The sequence below is a fragment of the Ambystoma mexicanum genome, chromosome 6q (genome assembly GCF_040938575.1).
Source record: "Ambystoma mexicanum isolate Mex_15411 chromosome 6q, UKY_AmexF1_1, whole genome shotgun sequence".
NCBI classification, from domain to species: domain Eukaryota; kingdom Metazoa; phylum Chordata; class Amphibia; order Caudata; family Ambystomatidae; genus Ambystoma; species Ambystoma mexicanum.
This window is the reverse complement of record NC_090937.1, coordinates 1,606,014,566-1,606,033,753: the sequence shown is the minus strand read 5'-3', so window position 1 is coordinate 1,606,033,753 and position 19,188 is coordinate 1,606,014,566. Positions and strand designations below refer to the sequence as shown.

At 44.1% G+C, this 19,188-nt stretch overlaps 1 protein-coding gene across 3 annotated transcripts in view; it reads right to left on the bottom strand.

Annotated features, from left to right (window-relative positions):
* LOC138516894 (PC-esterase domain-containing protein 1A-like) overlaps window positions 1-19,188 on the bottom strand; it is a 582,917-nt gene that overhangs the window by 513,548 nt on the left and 50,181 nt on the right. For all 3 annotated transcript variants that reach the window (XM_069632347.1, XM_069632348.1, XM_069632349.1), the window contains exon 2: window positions 11,841-11,942. In XM_069632347.1, coding sequence (XP_069488448.1) covers window positions 11,841-11,916 — 76 coding nt within the window. In that variant the 5' untranslated portion in view covers window positions 11,917-11,942. The remainder of the gene's footprint in view (window positions 1-11,840; window positions 11,943-19,188) is intronic.

Here is a 19,188-nt window from a genome sequence, read left to right as displayed (position 1 = left end):
ATTGGATTTGACAGATTTCCTTAGTTGTCTAGCCTTACTTGAATATAGGTGTCGGAGTAAAGTTCTTTAATGGCTGAAATTAGACTCATCACAGCCTCTCTTTTTTAGATTACACCACAGGATTTCCCTGTTTACTCCATCAAACGCGTTTGCCATGTCGATAAATGCCAGATAGATTTTCTGGCCCGTTCGAATGGCATCTATTTTTAGTAGATTTAATATTAGGTTTGTGCTGCAAACCACTCCCTTTACAAACCCAGACTGGCGCTCATCATAGATCTTTTCGTGATTAATCCATAGTGTGAGTTGTTTAAGGAGCTGAGTTGCAAACACTTTACCTATAATGTCAAGAAGGGAAATAGTTTGCTGGCTCAGACCGTGATCCTTTCTTGAATATCGGAACAATGATTCCCAAATTTCAGGGATCCTTCCTTCTTTTATTATCGCCTGGAACAGTATATCACAAAATTCCAACCATTCATCGATGTTTTCTTTTAATTCAGCATTCGAGAGGCCGTCCGGTCCAGCGGCTCTAAATGTACTGCGGTTTGAAATTGAGGTTCGAATGTCCACTCTGTCTATTTGTAAGTCCCATGGTACTTTTGTATGGATCTCTACTGTACTTGTACCTTTCCTTCTTTTAAACAGATTTTTATAGTGGCACTCCCAATTCCTTTCCGTTACCATGTTTGTTATAATCGCTTTTTCTGAGTTAGATGATTCATTTATTAAGGCCCAGAATCCCCTAGAATTCCTTTGATTCAGCGCCTTCAGAATTATCTCGGCGTCGTTTTGCTCCATCTTAGCTCTGTGTAACTTACACCAGATGTTGTATTGGTTTCTCGCTTTTTTGGACTGGCTTTGGATTGTAACTCCTTTAGTAGCAATAATCGCTCTCAATGTGTTTCTCAATTCCCTCTTTTTTTTCACCACCTCCGGGTCGTACTTATGTTTTGAGAAATTTTGGTTCCTTTGAGCATTGTTTTTTTTAGATTTATAGATTTCCAGTAAATGCTGGTATTCGATTGCCTCAATCAGGCCTTGCTCCTGGGATCTTTGCAATTGTTCGGATACCACCTTAATATCTGGTTTCTTTATCCTTAGTCTGTTGCGCCCAGGTTCCACTGAGATGTCACATCTCCATTGCTCCCTTTTTTCTACTTTTCTCCATTTCCATTGATATAATATTATGATCACTTTGGATGTCTTTAGTGACTGTGAAAGAGACCATTTCTTGTAGTATATTCTCCGAGACAAAGATATAGTCTATAATGGATTGCTGACTTCCTCTTTCCCAGTTCGGCTTTGCTGGAATGTCCCCTCTTGTTGCTCCGTTAAGCATTGATAGATTTCTATTTGCCATTTCTTCTAGCCAACATTCATTTTTAAGTATCTCCCTGCTGGTCTTCGTTGGTCTAGGTCAATGAGTTTCCTATTAAAGTCTCCACATAGGATAATTGATGCCTTTGAATCTTCCATTTTAATTGTGTCTATGGCTTCAATGATGTCGTCTTTAAGCTTTTGGTTGAGCTTTGGAGTCGTGTTCCAATATATATTTTATATATATAGTTGGTCCATCAGCTTCTCTATGGGCTCTGTTTGTTCTAAGCAAACCTCCTGAAGGAAAGGTGACAAGTTACGGGCTGATTTTATTCTTAGTCCACATGTTCTTTTAATTAGAGTCAGTTGTCCTGACATAGGCCGCCCTTTTTTTGTTTTATAGCTGGGTTTATCGCTACTTCAAAACCGTCCACACATGGAAGATTAGTGACCCATGTCTCTTGAAAACATATCAAGTCAGCCTTTTGTATCGTTTCCGGTGGAGATGCTAGAAGATGTGAGAATCCTCTGGTGTTCCACGGGGCTATCACCAGTGTCCCTACCTCACCATAGCATTAGCTCCTCATTGGTGAGTTCAATGATTTTGCTAACCAAGACCATTTTTTCCTTTCATCCTCATCGGAATATACTTCCGGGGTTTTAGAGCTCACTGGACCTGACTTTTAGCGATTATCCACTGTTATTTTGATTTTCTTCCTTATATCATCAGGAGGACATACTACTTCAGTCTCCCTTTCAGTGTCTTTAGACTTGACATTGGACACACACTCCTGGATTACGCTTTTTAAAGTTGTTTTGATTGCCGCTAGATCTTTCTAGTTTATTTTTTGTACTTTTGGTTCTTTTGTTTTTGCATCATCGCTTCCCCTTAGGGTGTAGTCTACTTCGTACAATTAATATCCAACTTCCAGGAGTTGTCGCTCACTCATCATAATCAATTCTGCATCTTTTTTGTCATTGATTTGTAAGAGTACAAATTTCTGGTTCATCTCAACCAGGATTTCCACACAATCAATCCAAGCACTCTTTATTGCTCTTAACACGTATTTTTTGGAATATCTGTAGGATAGTGTATCGATTTAGTGGGGTATCACCTTTTCTTCCGTCAATTTTCTCAACCAGTAGTCTATACTGATGGTTTTTTTGTATCGTTTTGGTGCCGACAATCAAGTTAGAATTTCTTAGCTTAGCGGACTCTTCGGCATTCCCTCTTGGTACTCGGTCTTCTCTTGCAGATTGTTGTGGATTTTCTTTCGGGAACTCAGTGCCATGCATAGTGTTCTCCTGCTCATCTAATATGGGAGTTTTTTTAACTTCCCTGATCTTATAAGTTTTTCTGCTTCAACATACTCTTCAACCTTTTCTCTTCCAATGTGAGACAGATTTGTGGGTCTTCCACCTTTTCTATAGTTTTCTTTACTGTAAATTGAGTTTTTTTGGGTGTTTCTGGCCACGAAATCACTCTTTTACTTGACATTTCATCTTCTTTCTCTTTCTCATATCCTTCTGTGGATGGTTCCTGCGGGATTACCTCTGACTCACGATCATCTTGTCCAGTATTACCGCCATTTTCGGTAGTTTTCACGACCCTATTGTCATCCTTGTTTTCTTCAGCATCAGACACGCTGTAAGTTGACATGTACAACAATTCCTCCTCGTCACCTTCTATGTCTTCCGCATCCAGCTCAATTGTGCTCCCTGTCTGTGACCTGTTGTCTTCAATCAGGCTTTCTGGCTGTATTTTGTCGTCCACGTTTTGGGTCTTGTCGGTCTTTTTTTTTCCCCTTCAGTGTCGATTATTTACGGTTATGTTCAATGCTTTAATGTTTCTGAAGAAGTTGGCTGAACTACGAGGGTTCCTGTTCTTTTGTACTTGTTGATACTTATTTTTTTTTGTTGCAATCATTGGAGTTTGGCTTAACTATTTTTGATGTCTTATCGTTACTCACTCCCGAACGTATTTTCGGGTTTTCAAATATATCATACCACTCCCCCTCGTTCTTTTTTGCTGATTCAGTTGCAGGATTACTTCCCAGATTCTTCATATTTGTGTCGATAGATTTGGACGTTTCCGGTGGATTGGGTGGTGGGAGAGCTTGCTCTTTATCTACTTCTTATTCATTTTGCAGTTTACTGTACTCGACCTCTTTTTTTGTAGATTTCATAGAAACAGTCGAGGAGCTAGATCTTGTTTTCTGTGCAATCTCCACGCTATGACACTCCATCCTTCCACAGTCACTGTCTTCAGACCTTATTACAAGCTCCTTATCATAACAGCAATTCTGTTGAGATGCCTTGTTCTCCGCTTCTTTTTTTTTTTTCCAGACGGTTGCTTAGTTTCCAGATTTCTCGGATGACTCTAATGTCTCTAGGAAGATCACTAAGGTCTGGCTCCTTTGCACCGTTTTTGAGACTCGAGTTGTGTTTGAATCTCTCCTACCTTCTCGTTCGTTTTGTAGTAACATAAGGGCTTGCCTTGTCACTTCTGCTAGGAGTTTCTTATCTTCAGTTATTTCTTAGGGATTCTTTTAGAGCTGTTAATGAGATATCGTTCCCTCGTTTAGATACCAAAATCTCAGAAGTCATTTCCTTAAGGTCTGTCTCTAGTTTGATCATTTTAGAGTTTAATAGGGCGATCAAAGTCGTTTGGTCTCTGTAGTTCTCATTTAGGTTCTCGTACAGCGTCATCAGAGGCGCAACAGCTATTGTTGCGGCAGACATCAGAATTGGACTTCGCTTCGATATTATTGTTTCGACACAAGTCGATGTCTCATCTGTATTGTTTATTCCCTTCAGGGGTATCTCAGTGGATTTCCGCCAATTTTCATTTCTCATTGTTGTTGTACCGTCCTAGTCATCCGAATCCATGGATGGGATTAAGGTGGCACGTCGTTTGGGCCTTTTCGGTGATTGAATCTCACCAGACGTGTTTCTTCCCATGCTTCTCTTCTCTTTGGCCTTTGAAATTTGTTGTTTCAATTTTCGATGTTGCTATTTTAAATGATCACTACAGGCTTGAGGACGACCTATTGGTCAAAACACGTGTCGGCTGTAACAGGAAAACACTAATCAATCATTTGGATGACTATTGGACTTCTTATAGACTCAGGATTTTGACTATTTTCTAATATTTTGATCCAGGGGTCTCCAGGACTATGTTCTAATATTTTGATCCAGGAGTCTCCTGCGTTGTCTCACAACATACACATTCTTGGTTTTTGATATTACTATAAAGAGGCCCAGGGGAACCTCGTATGTTGTTTCTGCTGCAGTTGACTATCGACCTATTTCTGAAGACTAGGCGCTCCCCAGGCTGTTACTCCCTACAGTGCTTGGTTTTTGTCTCATGTTCATTGTTTAACCACATATACAATTAATTATCAAAATCAGAGTGTCATTTAGGCAATTGCAAAGGGTTTTGAAATTGGATTAGGTTTGCTGCATAATATCCCCGACTCCTTGCTGCTTCTTTCTATCCACTCAGAATTCGAATAATTGTGGGTTGAGGGAACATTACAAGGGGAAACTAACTCTGGTGCCATCTATCCTAATTTAAAAAGGTTCCAAGTCATTTCATCGCCTGCAATTTCATCCCCTGTCATTTTAATGTGTACATTCCATCGGAAAGGTTCTTTTTTTTTGGGGGGGGGGGGAATGGGAGTTTCCCCCTCCCACTTATTTTTGGCTATTGCCTACCCACCCAAACCCTTATCTGCCCTTTCCCACCCCCCCTAAAAAATTCAATGAGCATATTTGTTGGTATATGCACGTTAAAATGCCAGGGGATGAAAATGCAGGCGATGAAAGGACGTTGTACCACTGAAAAAGTGCTCCTATTCATTTGTGCTTTGGATATGTTCTTGTAGAAGGTTGACCAAGTGTATTTCAGTAGTTTTCATTGTGATTATCACCCTATTGGTGATTTCTCTCCAATATAAAAATTGTGTGATTTCCTTTGAATTTAAAATAAATATTGTGTTACCACCCACCGGCCTGGTTCATGGTATTTGTAAAAGGGGGTGCGAGACAGGATGGGTATCAGCTCAATTCGAATTTGTAGAAAAAGGAAAAAAAGCATTCTCATCGCGCACTACATCTAAGGCTAAGTGCGAAGGTCCTGGTCTGGTGTATGACGCCGGATTGGAATCCTTCACACTTTGGTGTGGCCTGGATTACCACAAGAACCTGCATCACACCTGTGTCTTCACTATTTACTCTTGTGTGACACGAGGGTAAAATCTGTGTCGGCGCTTTACAAACTTACGCAGATGTCTTGGGGCATACAAATGGCGAACATATGGGGTAAGTTTGAGATGGACCTCAACGTCACTTTGACAGACACTCACTGATCTCAAATATGTAGGTTAGCGAAGCATGCATCACTGAGCACAATTATTTTCAAGATTATAAACAGAACATATTTTCCTCCGGCCCACCTTAAGTGAATGTTCCCCTCTTCTGAAGGGAGATGCCCTAGGTCCAACGCCTTGAAAGCCGGTATTGTACATATGCTGTGGTCATGTCAGGCACGGTCAGTGTATTGGGGCGCAATATGTCATGCATTGGATGAAATGGTGGGTCAGTCTTGAATATGGGAACCCTCGACGTGTTTACTGGGATATGTGAAGAAGCCCCTTGAAGCGCAAACTGGTCAACCTTGGCCTTGTATTGGCAAAAAGCTATCTTGGTGTGCTGGAAATGGAGGGAAGCCCCCACGTATGACAACTGGTGTAATGATATTATTTGGGCAACGACAAGGAAGAAATGTACGTCAGCCTTCAGTGAGCCGCCCGCAAGACATTTGGGGTGACTTCTGGCAACACCTGGAACATCAAAGGGTACACGATGATAGCAATTGATTGGTTCCAAGAATGTGTTGTATACAATACCATACCTGTTTTGCAGCTCATTAATGTTGGGTTTATGATTTGCAAAACTGTAAACTTGTGCTCGATAAATACACATTTACAAAAAAAAAAATGTTTTAAAAAGGCTTATTACACAAGTAGCGGGTTTAGAGCTCCAATTAAGTCATTAACACTCAGAAGACTTCTTTGAAAAACCCCTAACAGGCATTGGAGTGCCAAGCCTGATGAGAAGACTGGATTAAAGCAAGATGAAAGAAGTCCTGTGAGGAGGTGTTTTGGGCGGGGAGAGGCAGCTATTGGGTGGGAATGGCCATAGGGATTAGCATGGCCATGGGCAGTCAATGGGTGGGCAAATAACCTATAAGCTGTGTATCCCTCCTCATATGCCATTTCTCCCTATCTGTGGGTGTTGCAAGCGACACCTAATAGCCCAAACTAAAAATGTATTGTATTGTGTACTGCAGCATTCTTATGGGTCTACAGTAATGGGAGCCAGGGCCATTTTATTTAGAAGCTGCTGCATCCGAGAGCCATCATGATGGCCCGGCATGCAAAGCGTTGCAGCGATTTTAATGGGCACTCTGCAAAAGTGCCTCAACGTGTGCTGTTAATCCTTTTCCTCCACATCGTTTAAAACAGTACGTGTGTAATTGGACTCTGCTATTGGTACCTACAACAGATAACACGAAGGTTGTAGGAGGTGCTCATTTCCTCCAAGAATTCTCACCTCTTATTTGTTAATAATTGTGCCATTACCCTAGGTAGGACCATGTGCGTTTCAATCAGTGCTTGCTCTTAAGTAAAACACATCCTCAAGTATTGATGACATTAAAACTGTTTAAAGCCGACAGGTCAATGATGTCCGCTTGTTGTGGAAAAACAGTAGTGGTGCCAAGGAGCGGGTTGTCTGCCTTACCAGTTTCAGCGGGCTACGCAATGTTCAACTGCAACAGTTACTTTTCATGTAGACCGTTAGAGTGCAGAATAAACATTTACTACTGTAAACTGGGTTCATCCAATGAGGCCAGGTATACGTATGTAAATCTCCAAAGATATAGGTGCAAACTGCACGCATAGGTTTGAATTCTAGCAGGGACATCCCTGCCTTCATTTCTTCAGCAGTCAAAATGAGTTTTTTAGTTTGATAATGGCAACATCTGCTAGTCAAAATGCAATGATGCTACTGACACTTACTGTATGCAGTGAACATTTTTGCGTAAGTCCTAGACTTAGCAATGTTGTCAGAATCTGGCATGAGAGCCAACAAGATAGTCGATTATGTGAACTCTCCTTTTGACCATGCAAGGAGAGATCCATATTCCCATAAAAAGCTGGTCGAAATCCCAAAGCCCCCCAACCCCTATTAGCCCACTCCTGCCATGCTGACCCATGGCAGGACCCATCAGATATCACCAATGCACTTTTCTTATGCAAAAGAGCAAACAAATACAGTATGTTACTTTTCAAACCCTATCCAAGATCTTCATCCAAAAAGAGAAACTGCAGAAGTACAGCACAAGCATTTAGCGAAGAAGAGGCAGCAAGAAAGAGAAAACTACCAGGGCAGAGAAGAGGTAGCAATGGAGGTCCATGATTCTGTTACAACGATGGATATAATGGCAGACAGATAAGGTAAAGACCAGGTGAGAGGTAGCAGCATAGAGGGACATTGCCCCATGACACACAAAGTAAAAGTGAATTAATTGTAAAGCAATATGGCAAAAGTAGAGGAACCAATTGTATTCAGTTGTGGGTGTGTGTCACAGTTTGTAAAGAAGACCAATTTACACGATTTTCTAAGCACTCGGGATGACTATTCTGTCAAAAGTGCATCTCGCAATGTTAAATGATTACATACGTACATCTGTTTCTCCAATGTGCTTATGCGGATCGTTTTTTTTGTATCTCATCCATTGCACATTCGCTATGGCAAGAACGCATTCATGGCATTTCACTTTAGTAGCTCCTGGGTCAGGTAAGTAACTCCTGCTCAGAGCAAAAGCCATGAAACCCAAGAGCTACTTTCAGCTTCTGCTCCATAAATACCAATTTCGACCCCTACATACTGTAAAGGGTTTTGTTTTTGTGACCAGGGAAGCTATAGAGAGTTGCAATGGTTAGCGCAACGAGGGTGATGTCCCCGTGACTCCGTTAAGCTGGTATTTGTGGGACCAGAGTGGTCAAAGGTGTTTTGGATAGAACTAGGCGTCACAGCTGGTTCACAAATGTTACAATTGTAACCAGCTCCCACCCCCTGGTCGGTACCACCTACTCCTCTGAAAATATTCCTTATAATCCTGTTCCATCTGGTGCTCATATACCATTGGGGAAAAGGACAAATGGCAACCATGGTTTGAGGCCCGAGGGGTCTGGAATTGCTATGTAAAAAAGGGTTTTTTTTATTTCAAAATATTGAGACCCATTGCCACTAGCAGGACTTGGGGGGTCATAACCAATGATTTATTGCTTTCTCTGATTCAATGTATTGTTATATTAAGTTAACTGTTTTGTTATGTTAGAATGTACTTTGATGGCCTAATGGCAGAATAAAGTTATTTGATGAGAGGATGACATAAAAGGAAGATAAGTTTTAAGGTCACGACGTAAATAATTAATAAATTTAAAAAAAGCGGGAGGTTTATACAGCAGTAGGAAAGAAGAAAAGATTAAGTGATCAGAGTAATAAATTGAAGAGATGGGCGAGTTAAATGAGATCAAAAGGAGAGAGGAACCAGGTGTGAGAGAGAGGAGTAGATAGTGGAGCAATAGAGAAAAATAGAGGTGGCGATGTGTGTGTGGAGGAAAGATGAAAATGAAACTCGTCCAATAGAAAGAATGTAGAGGAACAAGGGAGGAGAGAGGCGAGATAAGAGCACAGGTCAACATAGAAGATAGTAATAGGGCCAGGACAACAGATGGTGAGAAAGGAAAGAGTAAGGTTCAGAGAAGAATGATATTCGAAGGAATTGAAAACTAGAGAATGTGAGGAGGGGAATGTCCAACCACCTCGAACAAAGGATGAGACTAGATCGTAGCACAACCAAACAAAAAAGGAAGATACGTATCCATGCCATCACACCTGTTGGATTGCAACAGCCATGCCATCACCCCTCTTCAGATGCAACAGTCAAACAAGCATTGGCATAGCCAATAGTTTTGGGTTGTGTGGACAAAGGATTGGCATTTCCCAGGAAGTGCATAATGGTACTACCTGCCCATAAGGTGATAGCTGCAGACAGGGGAGCATACCAGAGAATATGAAAGCATTGCCCATCAAATGCGTAATAGCTATACATAAGCCAACACATTTAACTATGCCAATGCTTTCTTTTAACAGGACTTCAGTGCAAAGACTCCCTTTACTGCTTATTAATCAAGTGGCTGAACACTTGGTTAAGAGATTTTTTATTACACCACCAAGTCAATAACTGTCATGATCTCTGCTTCCAAAAGGTCAGGGTTTTCCCAACTCCCTTGGAAGCAGATCCATAACCCAGGTTCCGAGTGCCAACCAGTCCCAATTGGGACCTTTTGGACCCAGTCCTGGCGCCAGTGGCACCAGGCTCATAAATATGCCCAGTCCCAGCGCTGGAAGCGCCGGGCTCATAATGCTTGGGTGGACTTACCTGCAGCAGACCATGCTGCTTACTTGCCTGCCAGTTGAGCCTCTGATCCTCTTCTGTTTGGAACTACTTTTCCTGTTGGGTGGGGCAGGAGCCACTCCCTAGATTCAGAACACTGGAACTCTTCTGGAAAGCAGGAACTCTTTTCTTACCTAGGCGTGGCTGTGGAAGGAGACACCTAAGCACTACAGGAGGATATTTAAACCACACCCGATGGATGAATCTTGCTTTGCGTTATTCTGCATCCTCTGCAGCAGAACGCTCATCGTGTCTTCTGCATCTGATCCTGGGCCTAAGGAAAAAGGCTTACCATCCTGAATCCAGTCTTCAGCAACACCTATAAAGACAAGAAAGAACAGGTTAGCATTACGGTCTTCAGTGACAGCTCTTCACTTACCTGGTCCATCGGCTGTCACCAACGCCTCGCGCTGCATTCCGGCATCTGAAAGACAAAAGCTTACCAACTCCTCGCACGCTCCGGAGGCCTTCGGCGCTGCATCCCGCATCTGAAAGACAAAACAAGGTGCGTTTAAAGACATTGGGGAACTTTAATACTCACGTGCCATTACTCCTTTCCACATCTAACCCAGTGGGTATTCCGGCACCCTGCAGCCGCTCCGAACTTGTACCTGCAAAATAAAAATACAGTTAGAGCGCATCGTGAAGCAGGCAACAAGCGCTTACTTACGTGCTTCCAGGCGCTTCTATTCATCACACGGGCTCCATCTTCAACTCACTTCAGCCCGTCATCCGCCATCGCCGGAACCCTGCAAAACAAGAGACATCATTACTAAAGACATTAGAATGACTCGAAACTTACCGTTCGTGCAGTAAACGACGGACAGCAGCCCTCTGAAGTCAAGAGGCCTGCGCTACCTATCCAGTGAAGAAACTGGTTACAGCACCCTGCCCCCGAGGCAGATGGAGAGCTCGACATTCACTTACCTAAGGTGAGAGCGTTAACCTTTGGGGTTCTACAGGAGAGGAGAAAAGGAAAGAGATAGGGACACCCCAATAACCCCAGTTCATTAATCCCATATTTTCTATCTGCAGACATCTTACTCTTCGAGTCAGGCATACAGTGCACAGAGGTCCAGCCCAAAGAGCCAACCAGGTGCTACACATCACCTTTGAAGATACGGTAGTCGCCCAGTCAAGACCGGCGCCTCTGCGAGAATCAGGTGAGCGTTACAATAACTCCCTGAAGAGCAATTTGAAAGAACGCTGGCGGGGATTTACAAAACAATGTTTGATTGTTCTGCTTGCTAAATGTAGCTTTAAGAAATCCGAGGAGGTTGTAGTTGGCGGAAATAAAAAAAGGACATAACGGGAGTATGGGCAGTCAACAGGTGAGGAAGTAACCAAAACACCCATAAGCTGTAGGTTCTTCCTCAAATCCAATCTACCTTCAAGCAGTACTCCGGCTTATAGGTGGCACTCACCCAACAACAAAATGTTTTCTAACCAAATCCTAAAACTTATTGGACATTGACCATACTCAAAATAGTCCAAGATGGGAGGCATATCTTGTGTCCACCTTAACAAAAAGCATGGAACAAACTCCCTTTATACAGTCGGAAAATGTTGTGCCATTAATCTTGATATCGTAGTGCCTACAGTTTTTGGCTACCCTGCATTACAACAATAAAATTGGTTTGAGGACTAAAACAGTAAAATGCAGTTCCACAAGTTGACTTTTCTGGGCAAAGTGCAAACGAAAAACAAATGGGTCTACATTACCAACTAGGTATTCGCACACAAAAAAGTGTGTCAGGAGGTCAAACCTTTTAATGCACAAAACTGTACTTTGACCTATGGTTTTAAAGACCAGACTCCATGCCTGTCGAGCCATCCTTTAAAAGATGTGAAGCAGCCAAGGGAGAACAAAACCATTTGGGGTGGAACCCTTATGAGAGAGACAGCATAAAAGGACTTGGATGTAATTTCAACACATATCCAAACACAAAAACATGCAACAGATAAGAGAAGGAGCAAGGGTCACACTTACTGGAGTCTCCGAGAATGGCCACAAACTTGTTGTGCAAGAGTTGCTGAGTTTCTTCTGCAGAGAACATTGCAGCCATCGCTTCTTCACAAGGTTTTCAGATTTCTGCCATCAATCATTTAAAAAGGAAAAAAACGAATTGAAGTTTCAACAGTATGGAAAATGCTTATAACCACTCAGCTGATAATGTAGTACAGTAGAAAGAGTCAAACACTACACTGATTAAATTGCCGAAAAAGGCTGGTCTAATATAGGATACATATGGTCTCAAAACAGGGCTACTTCGAGTATTATAATGGGGGTGGGGGCGTAGGTGACGCCCATGGGGTGGATAAAGTGGGAGAGCAGAAGAGATCTCGACAGGAGACCTGGGTGGGCATATATTTTTGATGAAGTATACAGATCATTCAGGAAGGAGTCGTGGGGGAAGACCAAGGAGGCAGCTAGCGCAGCAATAAGGCTCGCATGGGGGGTTATTTTTGAAGTGCCAAATAATGGCAGTCATGCTTGCAGTAAATTCAGGATTATGAAAATAAATTGAGTGCCGTTTACAAAAAAGGGTGATAAGAAAACACCCAAAGACTAAACGTTGTCCAAGGGGGGGGGGGAAGAAAGGTGAAGAGCAGAAGGCAGCAAAAATGGAGCATTAGATTGCTCTACATGGAGGGAGATTGGGCCCGGGCAGCAGTGTTTCCGGAGATGGAGAGGATATGCTGGGGGAGTTAGGAGGAAACCCAGTCGAGAGCTGGATCATAGCTAGGAAAATCAACAAAGGTCCAAAGAAGTGAATGCATGGTCTACTGCAAGACAGGAGAATTTGTGGCAGTGATAGAGAAAGAAATGACAGATCTGATGGAGGGTCATTTCAGTAGAATGGCTGCTGTGCAGAAACAGACTGAAGAGGGTTACGCTGTTGGTTACTGTCTAGGTAGATCATAACCATCTAGCAATTGTAGGACTTTACCATAATGAGCAAAAGAACAATACAAGCCAATAGCGGGATTGGTTGGATCCGCTGAAGGCTTTTTAGGATCAGTAAGACAAGAGCGACCTTGAATCAGGGATACAAATTCTAAGGAAAGGGAAAAGATAGGAGCAGGTGGGCGGTGCAGATGCACTAACCGTTTGCATATTAAGATGTGTCAACAGGGGGATTGATGTCCTCAGAATACGTGCAAGTTCATTGAGGGAAGGAGTTTAGGCGAGTGGTGTGGATGGAGCATGGGGAAAGTGGCATAGAGTGGTGAGAGTATCCCTACACATAAGCGGTGAACCATCTACATGTATTCACCAAAACCAGTCAAACCCTCCCAACAAATTAAAATCGTAGTAAAAATACTCGATAATTACGAACCATCAGAGCCTATATCATGCTTCTACCTACCCAGTTTAAGGGATACTTCTCGATCAGAGGGACCACTTCTAACAGTGCCACAGTTAGAAGCTCCATTATTTCCCCGAGTGGAAGCGAAACAAAAGCACTTGCTACTAGCTTTCGGCTAGTGATAAGACTCTTAGCGATTGAGAAATGGTGTACTATCTGTATGTATAGAATTAAGGTGGCAAGTGAATGAACACATTTTCCTTCAAATTTTAAAAAATAGGGTATTGTTCCAGTGCTCCTAATATGCCATGTGTCTATTTTAGATGATTTAGCGTTTCAACCATTGAATGCGTCACGTGTTACTGTTATGCGATAGGAGTAGTTCGAATGTACAGGTTTTTTTGCGTAATGTCCAGCTGAAGCATATATACATATATGGTGCTTCCAGAAGGAGCTCTTCTGGGATTTTCCAGTGTATCAGATATGGTGCTCCCTGGGCTGTGCATGCACAGAAGAATTTGGCTAAATTCCAGTGAGAAACTGGAGCGCGAGTCATCCAACAAATCTCGGAGACTATAAATAAGCCATGCTCTTGCTAGAGAGACGAGACGCAGAGGGCTGGAGGAGAGACAGACGGTCTTGTGGTTTCCGTTTCAAGACTCACTGGGACAAAGTCATGAGAATGAAGAAAGACGTTTTAACATATGCATTTATGCTAGCCCTGTGATTTAGATGCGAAACGAGACATGTTGAATTTATATGCTACAATATTAATCATTTTAGCCATTTTGGCTTATGTCTGTGCTACCGCTCTATTCATGCGAATGCACTTTGTGTATAGCAGAACAGCTAGTCTATGTGTATATAATACAATGCCATAACATGTACCTATGAGCCCACACTGATTAGGTTCGGTCTAGCCAACTTAAGCCGTACTCGGGGAAAGCCAAGCAGTGCCAAGTGAGCAGGTTATCCTAGAACTGTGACATCGTTCTCAGCTCTCCCCTAAGATCACAGGGGCAGGGTGGGGCTCTATAGACTAGGAGTGTGAAACACAAGTGGCACCCCAGTTGGGACATAATATGACCTTTAACCTATAAACTGACTCTTAAGAGCTTGAGGGAAAATATAAAATTGAAATGCCTCACTTTTGTAGACCGAAGAGGCTTCAAAAGGGTTGGTCAGCACAATAGTAAAACCGAATCTTCTAAAGATTTTAGAAAAACTACAGCAATGGCAGCTGTGTATATAGATGTCCCCATACCCGCAATCTGCCGCACAGCTGTGAGTCGCTGGCTCCAGGATGGAGGAGTAATAGCAACTAATAAAAATGTCACTGCAGCAGTAGTACAACCCAGTGGATTGCCAAAAGAACATCCATTTACGTACATGCAGTCCATTCCACCCAGTAGAGTAGAGGGAAATATATTAGATACATTGAAAATAATCAAAAACCTAGCCACGATACAGTATAGACTGTATGTATTTCCAGAGCTACCCTTACACACAAGACCATCAGAATTGGTGTGGGGCACTTTGCGTTTCCAGACACGGTCCACTCATGCATGCAGGTTTAGCATCCAACAACTGGCTAGGTTCCACCTAAACAGACGACCATATGACAGAGAATCGTATGAACTGCTGACTACATACTTTGAAAACTTTTCGCAATTGTGCATTTAACATGCCATACAAATACCATTGGGTGCACAACCTCCACGGGTACCGCCACCTGAAGGAGGAGGAATACAATTAGACACTAAAAACCCTGCTAGGACAGGTCCACAAAGTAGGAGTCCTATCCAAATGGTATTTCAGAGGTGATGGGGCACCTTCAAGCTGCTTTTCCGCAGGTTACAGGTCTCCAGCAATGATACTGCCAGCTGGTTGTAATCTTCAGTTGTAAAGCTGCGAAGTCTACACCTGGCTATACACACAGCAGATGGGCACCCTATCCATAACCGCACAAACACTATACTGATACTGAAGGATATTATGAACTGGCAATGAGCTGCATCTGCCATGAATCTAGGGCTGGCAGTTTCATGAGGCAACTACCAGATAGTAGAGGGAATTATAATGCCCTTACTCATACGGGAGTCTGACAGGTTAGAGAATAATAGCCTTGCTCAACTCAACCTTCAAGAAAAACAGAACAATTTGGCGACACAGTGATGGACTGCAGTTAACAGACCACCTGGTAACGAAACCAGGGGAAGGTATAAAAAGAAAAAAGAAACCAGAAAGACAGTCTGAAAAAAAGGGAACATCTCTAGAGATAGCCCTGATGTAGGGCATAGAAGAAACCCACTTCCTCAAATGAAAGGGAAATTTAAATCTGAACTAAGCCATTTAGCTACTAGAAAGGGCATATTAGAGACTGGTTAGCTTGACACAGACAGCGGACAGAAAGGTAGATGCAAGGCGAAAGACAATATTAGACGAAAGGGCGGCCAACCCAACAAATAGAGGATTTAAAAACACCTTTAGGGCTACCACGTAGAAAGGGAGGCCTGGCGGACAAAGTACCTTTGAATGAAGAAGTGGCTCCTGCGGGGGCGGTTGTTCCTGGTAGTTCCTGCAGTTTGGGGGATCCAGCAGAGGAAGAGAGACTCTCGTCGTGGAGGAAGGTTCGAGTTACTGCACTACCCAGGGATGAAACCAGCCGCGGTGCTGCCAAACGAAAAAAAAGGTACGCTCCTTTATATCGCGGTCTGGGTGGATGGCTGCCTGGCTATCCGGCCTCCAAGTGCTGGGCACTGGCGATTCGACCAAGGCAGGTCCGAGGAAGCAATTGTTGAACTGGTTGGTCCCACCAGCTCAAGGGAAGAAGGCTCTTGCGAAGAAGATCTCCTCTCGTCGTGTGCAAGAAAAGTGGTGAGACGCTGCAGCAGGGCTTCACTGGTAGGGCAGGTGCTGAAGATGTCCGTGGCTTCTCTCCCCTTCGGTTCTGTAGTTCCAGTGGCAACGTCTTGCTCTTCCAGTCCTCAGGATCCTGCTTTTATGCACAATGAACCCCATTCATACAGCCTACCTGTCACTCACACAGTGGAGTGGTCATCTTGGCGGGAGACCCTCAAGCCTATCAGGATACAGTGCGACATGGGTTGTGCGACACATTCCCACCCATTCATCACACTTCATATGTCCTATTGAGTTGCAACTCTTGTAAGCGCTGGCCTTAGATCAATACATGGCCAGGAACATTGATATGCGATCTGAAGTGTCTTAATACATCGGTTTGGGAGGCGCCTTAGGTTCAAACAATCAGGTCCCATGGGCGTAGTCAGGGGCATGGGCGGGGGTGCTTAACTAACCAAACTTGGCAATATCGGTGAGGGATGGTATTATGATCTGTTGGTACACGTGTGTGCACCCCCCTTTCTATGGTCATTAACTCTGGGTCGACAGAGGTACTACTGACCTGTGGGGGGCATGCGACCGGTGCCTGAAAGGCGGCGGGATTTAGGACCAGGTAGCTCTTAAGTCACGGAGTCAGGCTGTGGCGGCCTCTGACACGGGGGAGGGTGGTGGATGCTTGAAACGGGTCCAGCAGGGTCGGGAGGGAAGGCAAGGCTTTGCTGTTTGAACACCGTCTATCTCGAGAGAGCCTGGGCGTCGGGAGGGGGAAATGGCCTTGCAGCTCTGTGCGTGGCATCTTGCACGAGGCGGTTTTACTGTCGTATGGGTGAGGGGCGACTAACAACACATGGGGTTCCTAAAAGCACTCATGTATTTGTATTTACATGGGATACTAGCTGATGATCATACTTTCTTTTTTTACATAGCATTTCACATTTACAGTTAACATACGAACATGAGGTAGTGTTACGCAGGTGTGTGTAAAGAGTGTATTTAAGAGTGCAAAACAAGTTATTTTTCAGCTGTCTAGTCTTTGTATATCGCTTCATTACATGTAATATCGGTTGCACAACTTTCTCTTTACGCATTCTCCTTTATATTAGCAGCGAGCGTTAGTCAACAAGGCACATATTACATAAATGGTTTCTGCACATTGCAAGGGCTTTCGGGGTGGGTATGGGTGCAAGGCGCCACACGGTCTATAGCAGGGGGGCTTGGTACAGGGGTCAGGGCCTGCAGGGTTTGGCCTGATCTCAATTACATCCTAGTATTCTCGTTCATAGCTGGGGCAATGATGTACTGCGGAAGGTCAACAGCTACAGTATTTTGTTGTTCACTCTCGTCTGGAGACTCGCGAGAACGAGTCTTCAGCGGATCTGCCATGCAGTGGGAGGTGGTGGAAGTGTGGGCCTCTGTGAGCGCGGTCAAGTGGGGGGTCTCTCTGCAGCGTTCAGTGTTTCTGCCTTGGGTTAGATATGCACGTTTCTTAGCAAGATGGAGATGACTTAATACAAGATGGAGTCTATTCTCTGCCACATAACGTGATGGTGCAGCCCCACGTGTCGGCCGGCAGCTGCCCTGCTGCCTGGGCCCGGGAGGGGCTGCCGACGAGTCATGGGTCTCAACCAGGGTGGGACATGTAGTGGGGGGGGGGGGGGGAAGTCCTATTGACCAACCCTTCCCTACATTTCCTCCCCTTTCGTTACTTAAGTAATGAATACCTTACCTCCCCCAGTCGTTCGCTCTCTTTCTCAGCCAACACTGCCTCTTCCCAGGCTGGTGTTACTTTTATTGGCATCCATGCTCGGCACAACCCCCCCGGAGGCTTTCTCCCCTTCCGGCATGCTCATCTGGGGTGCTAGTCATATATATACATCCCATATCTCCCTCCAGGTCCACCCATACCTCCGTGTACCACTCTAATATCCGGAGTTCCTTTATCGTGGTATGATATAACCTGTCCAATATATCCCCGTCGTAATATTTGGGCACCATTCTATATTTGGATTCTGAAGCCTCTCCAGTTTGTACGTGTGCTTCCGGTTGCGCCACTGCCTTTGCTCCGGCATTGCCCATCATCATTGCTCCATTTGGGACTGTATTTGCTCAGCATCAAAGACACAACTGGCACACAAAAAAAAAAAAAAAAAAAAAAAACCACCAATAAAAACACGATAAGGGGCATTAGTAATTTCACTGCAAGCCCCATCCAGGAAGGTACCCAGGAAAAAAGGTTGTCGAACCACGTGCTTGGGTCAGTGCCACCTTCTGTCTTCATTCGTTCCCCCAGGTTGTGGACTGCGGCAATGACGTGTGATAGTGTCCCGTTATCAGCACCTTCAGAAGGTACAAAAGTACAACAGGCACTTCCGATTTTTTGGCAAACACCTCCGCCCATCGCTGCAACAGGTCTAGGACATACCGGTTTTGCATTGTCATCAGTCTCAGTGCCCTTAGTTCCACTTTGATCACATTGAATCCTTCTTCAGTGTCGTTGGCCAATTGAATCATCTCCCACCGTGTGATCTGCAGCCATTTTGCATTTGCTCGGAATAAGGGAGGCAAAGAAGCCTTCTGCTGAGCTGAATAACCTGTACCTGTCAGGGATCTGTGCCAAGAGTTCTGAGGAGGCCTGTGAGATATAGTTTGATGACCTCCGCTTTCTGGACAGGATTTCGTCGGCGGTTCCTTCTGATAGGGCATACAGCGGTGGCTCTTCAGTAGGTGAGGCGTTAGTTGTAACTTGAGTCGTTTTCTGGCCCCCCGGCCGAGGTGGCTCTCTGGTATTACCATTAACACTGAGTGTAGTGTCGCCAGGGAACAGGTGCCCCTCCATGATGGTGGGAGGTGCATGTACGCCAGCTTGCCACAGACCCAGTAAGTGTCCATCAGGGCTGCTGTTCCTTTCTTCATGTCTGGGATCATTAGGCTCATGCTGCAGTTTGCGTTTCTTCCCATGTCGATTTTCCCTTCTCCTAGGAAGAAAAGTTCACTTGAGATTCTTTATGTAGTTTCAATGCTTTTTCTATAGCGCTCACCAAGGTCAATTTTGCCACATGTTCTGACCACACCGCGGCACACGTCTTTGCAATCCATTGTAGTTTTTCGGCTGGCAGCCCTCGCAGTGCTTCAGCTTTGCACGTTACCACGTCATCTTTCCATTTG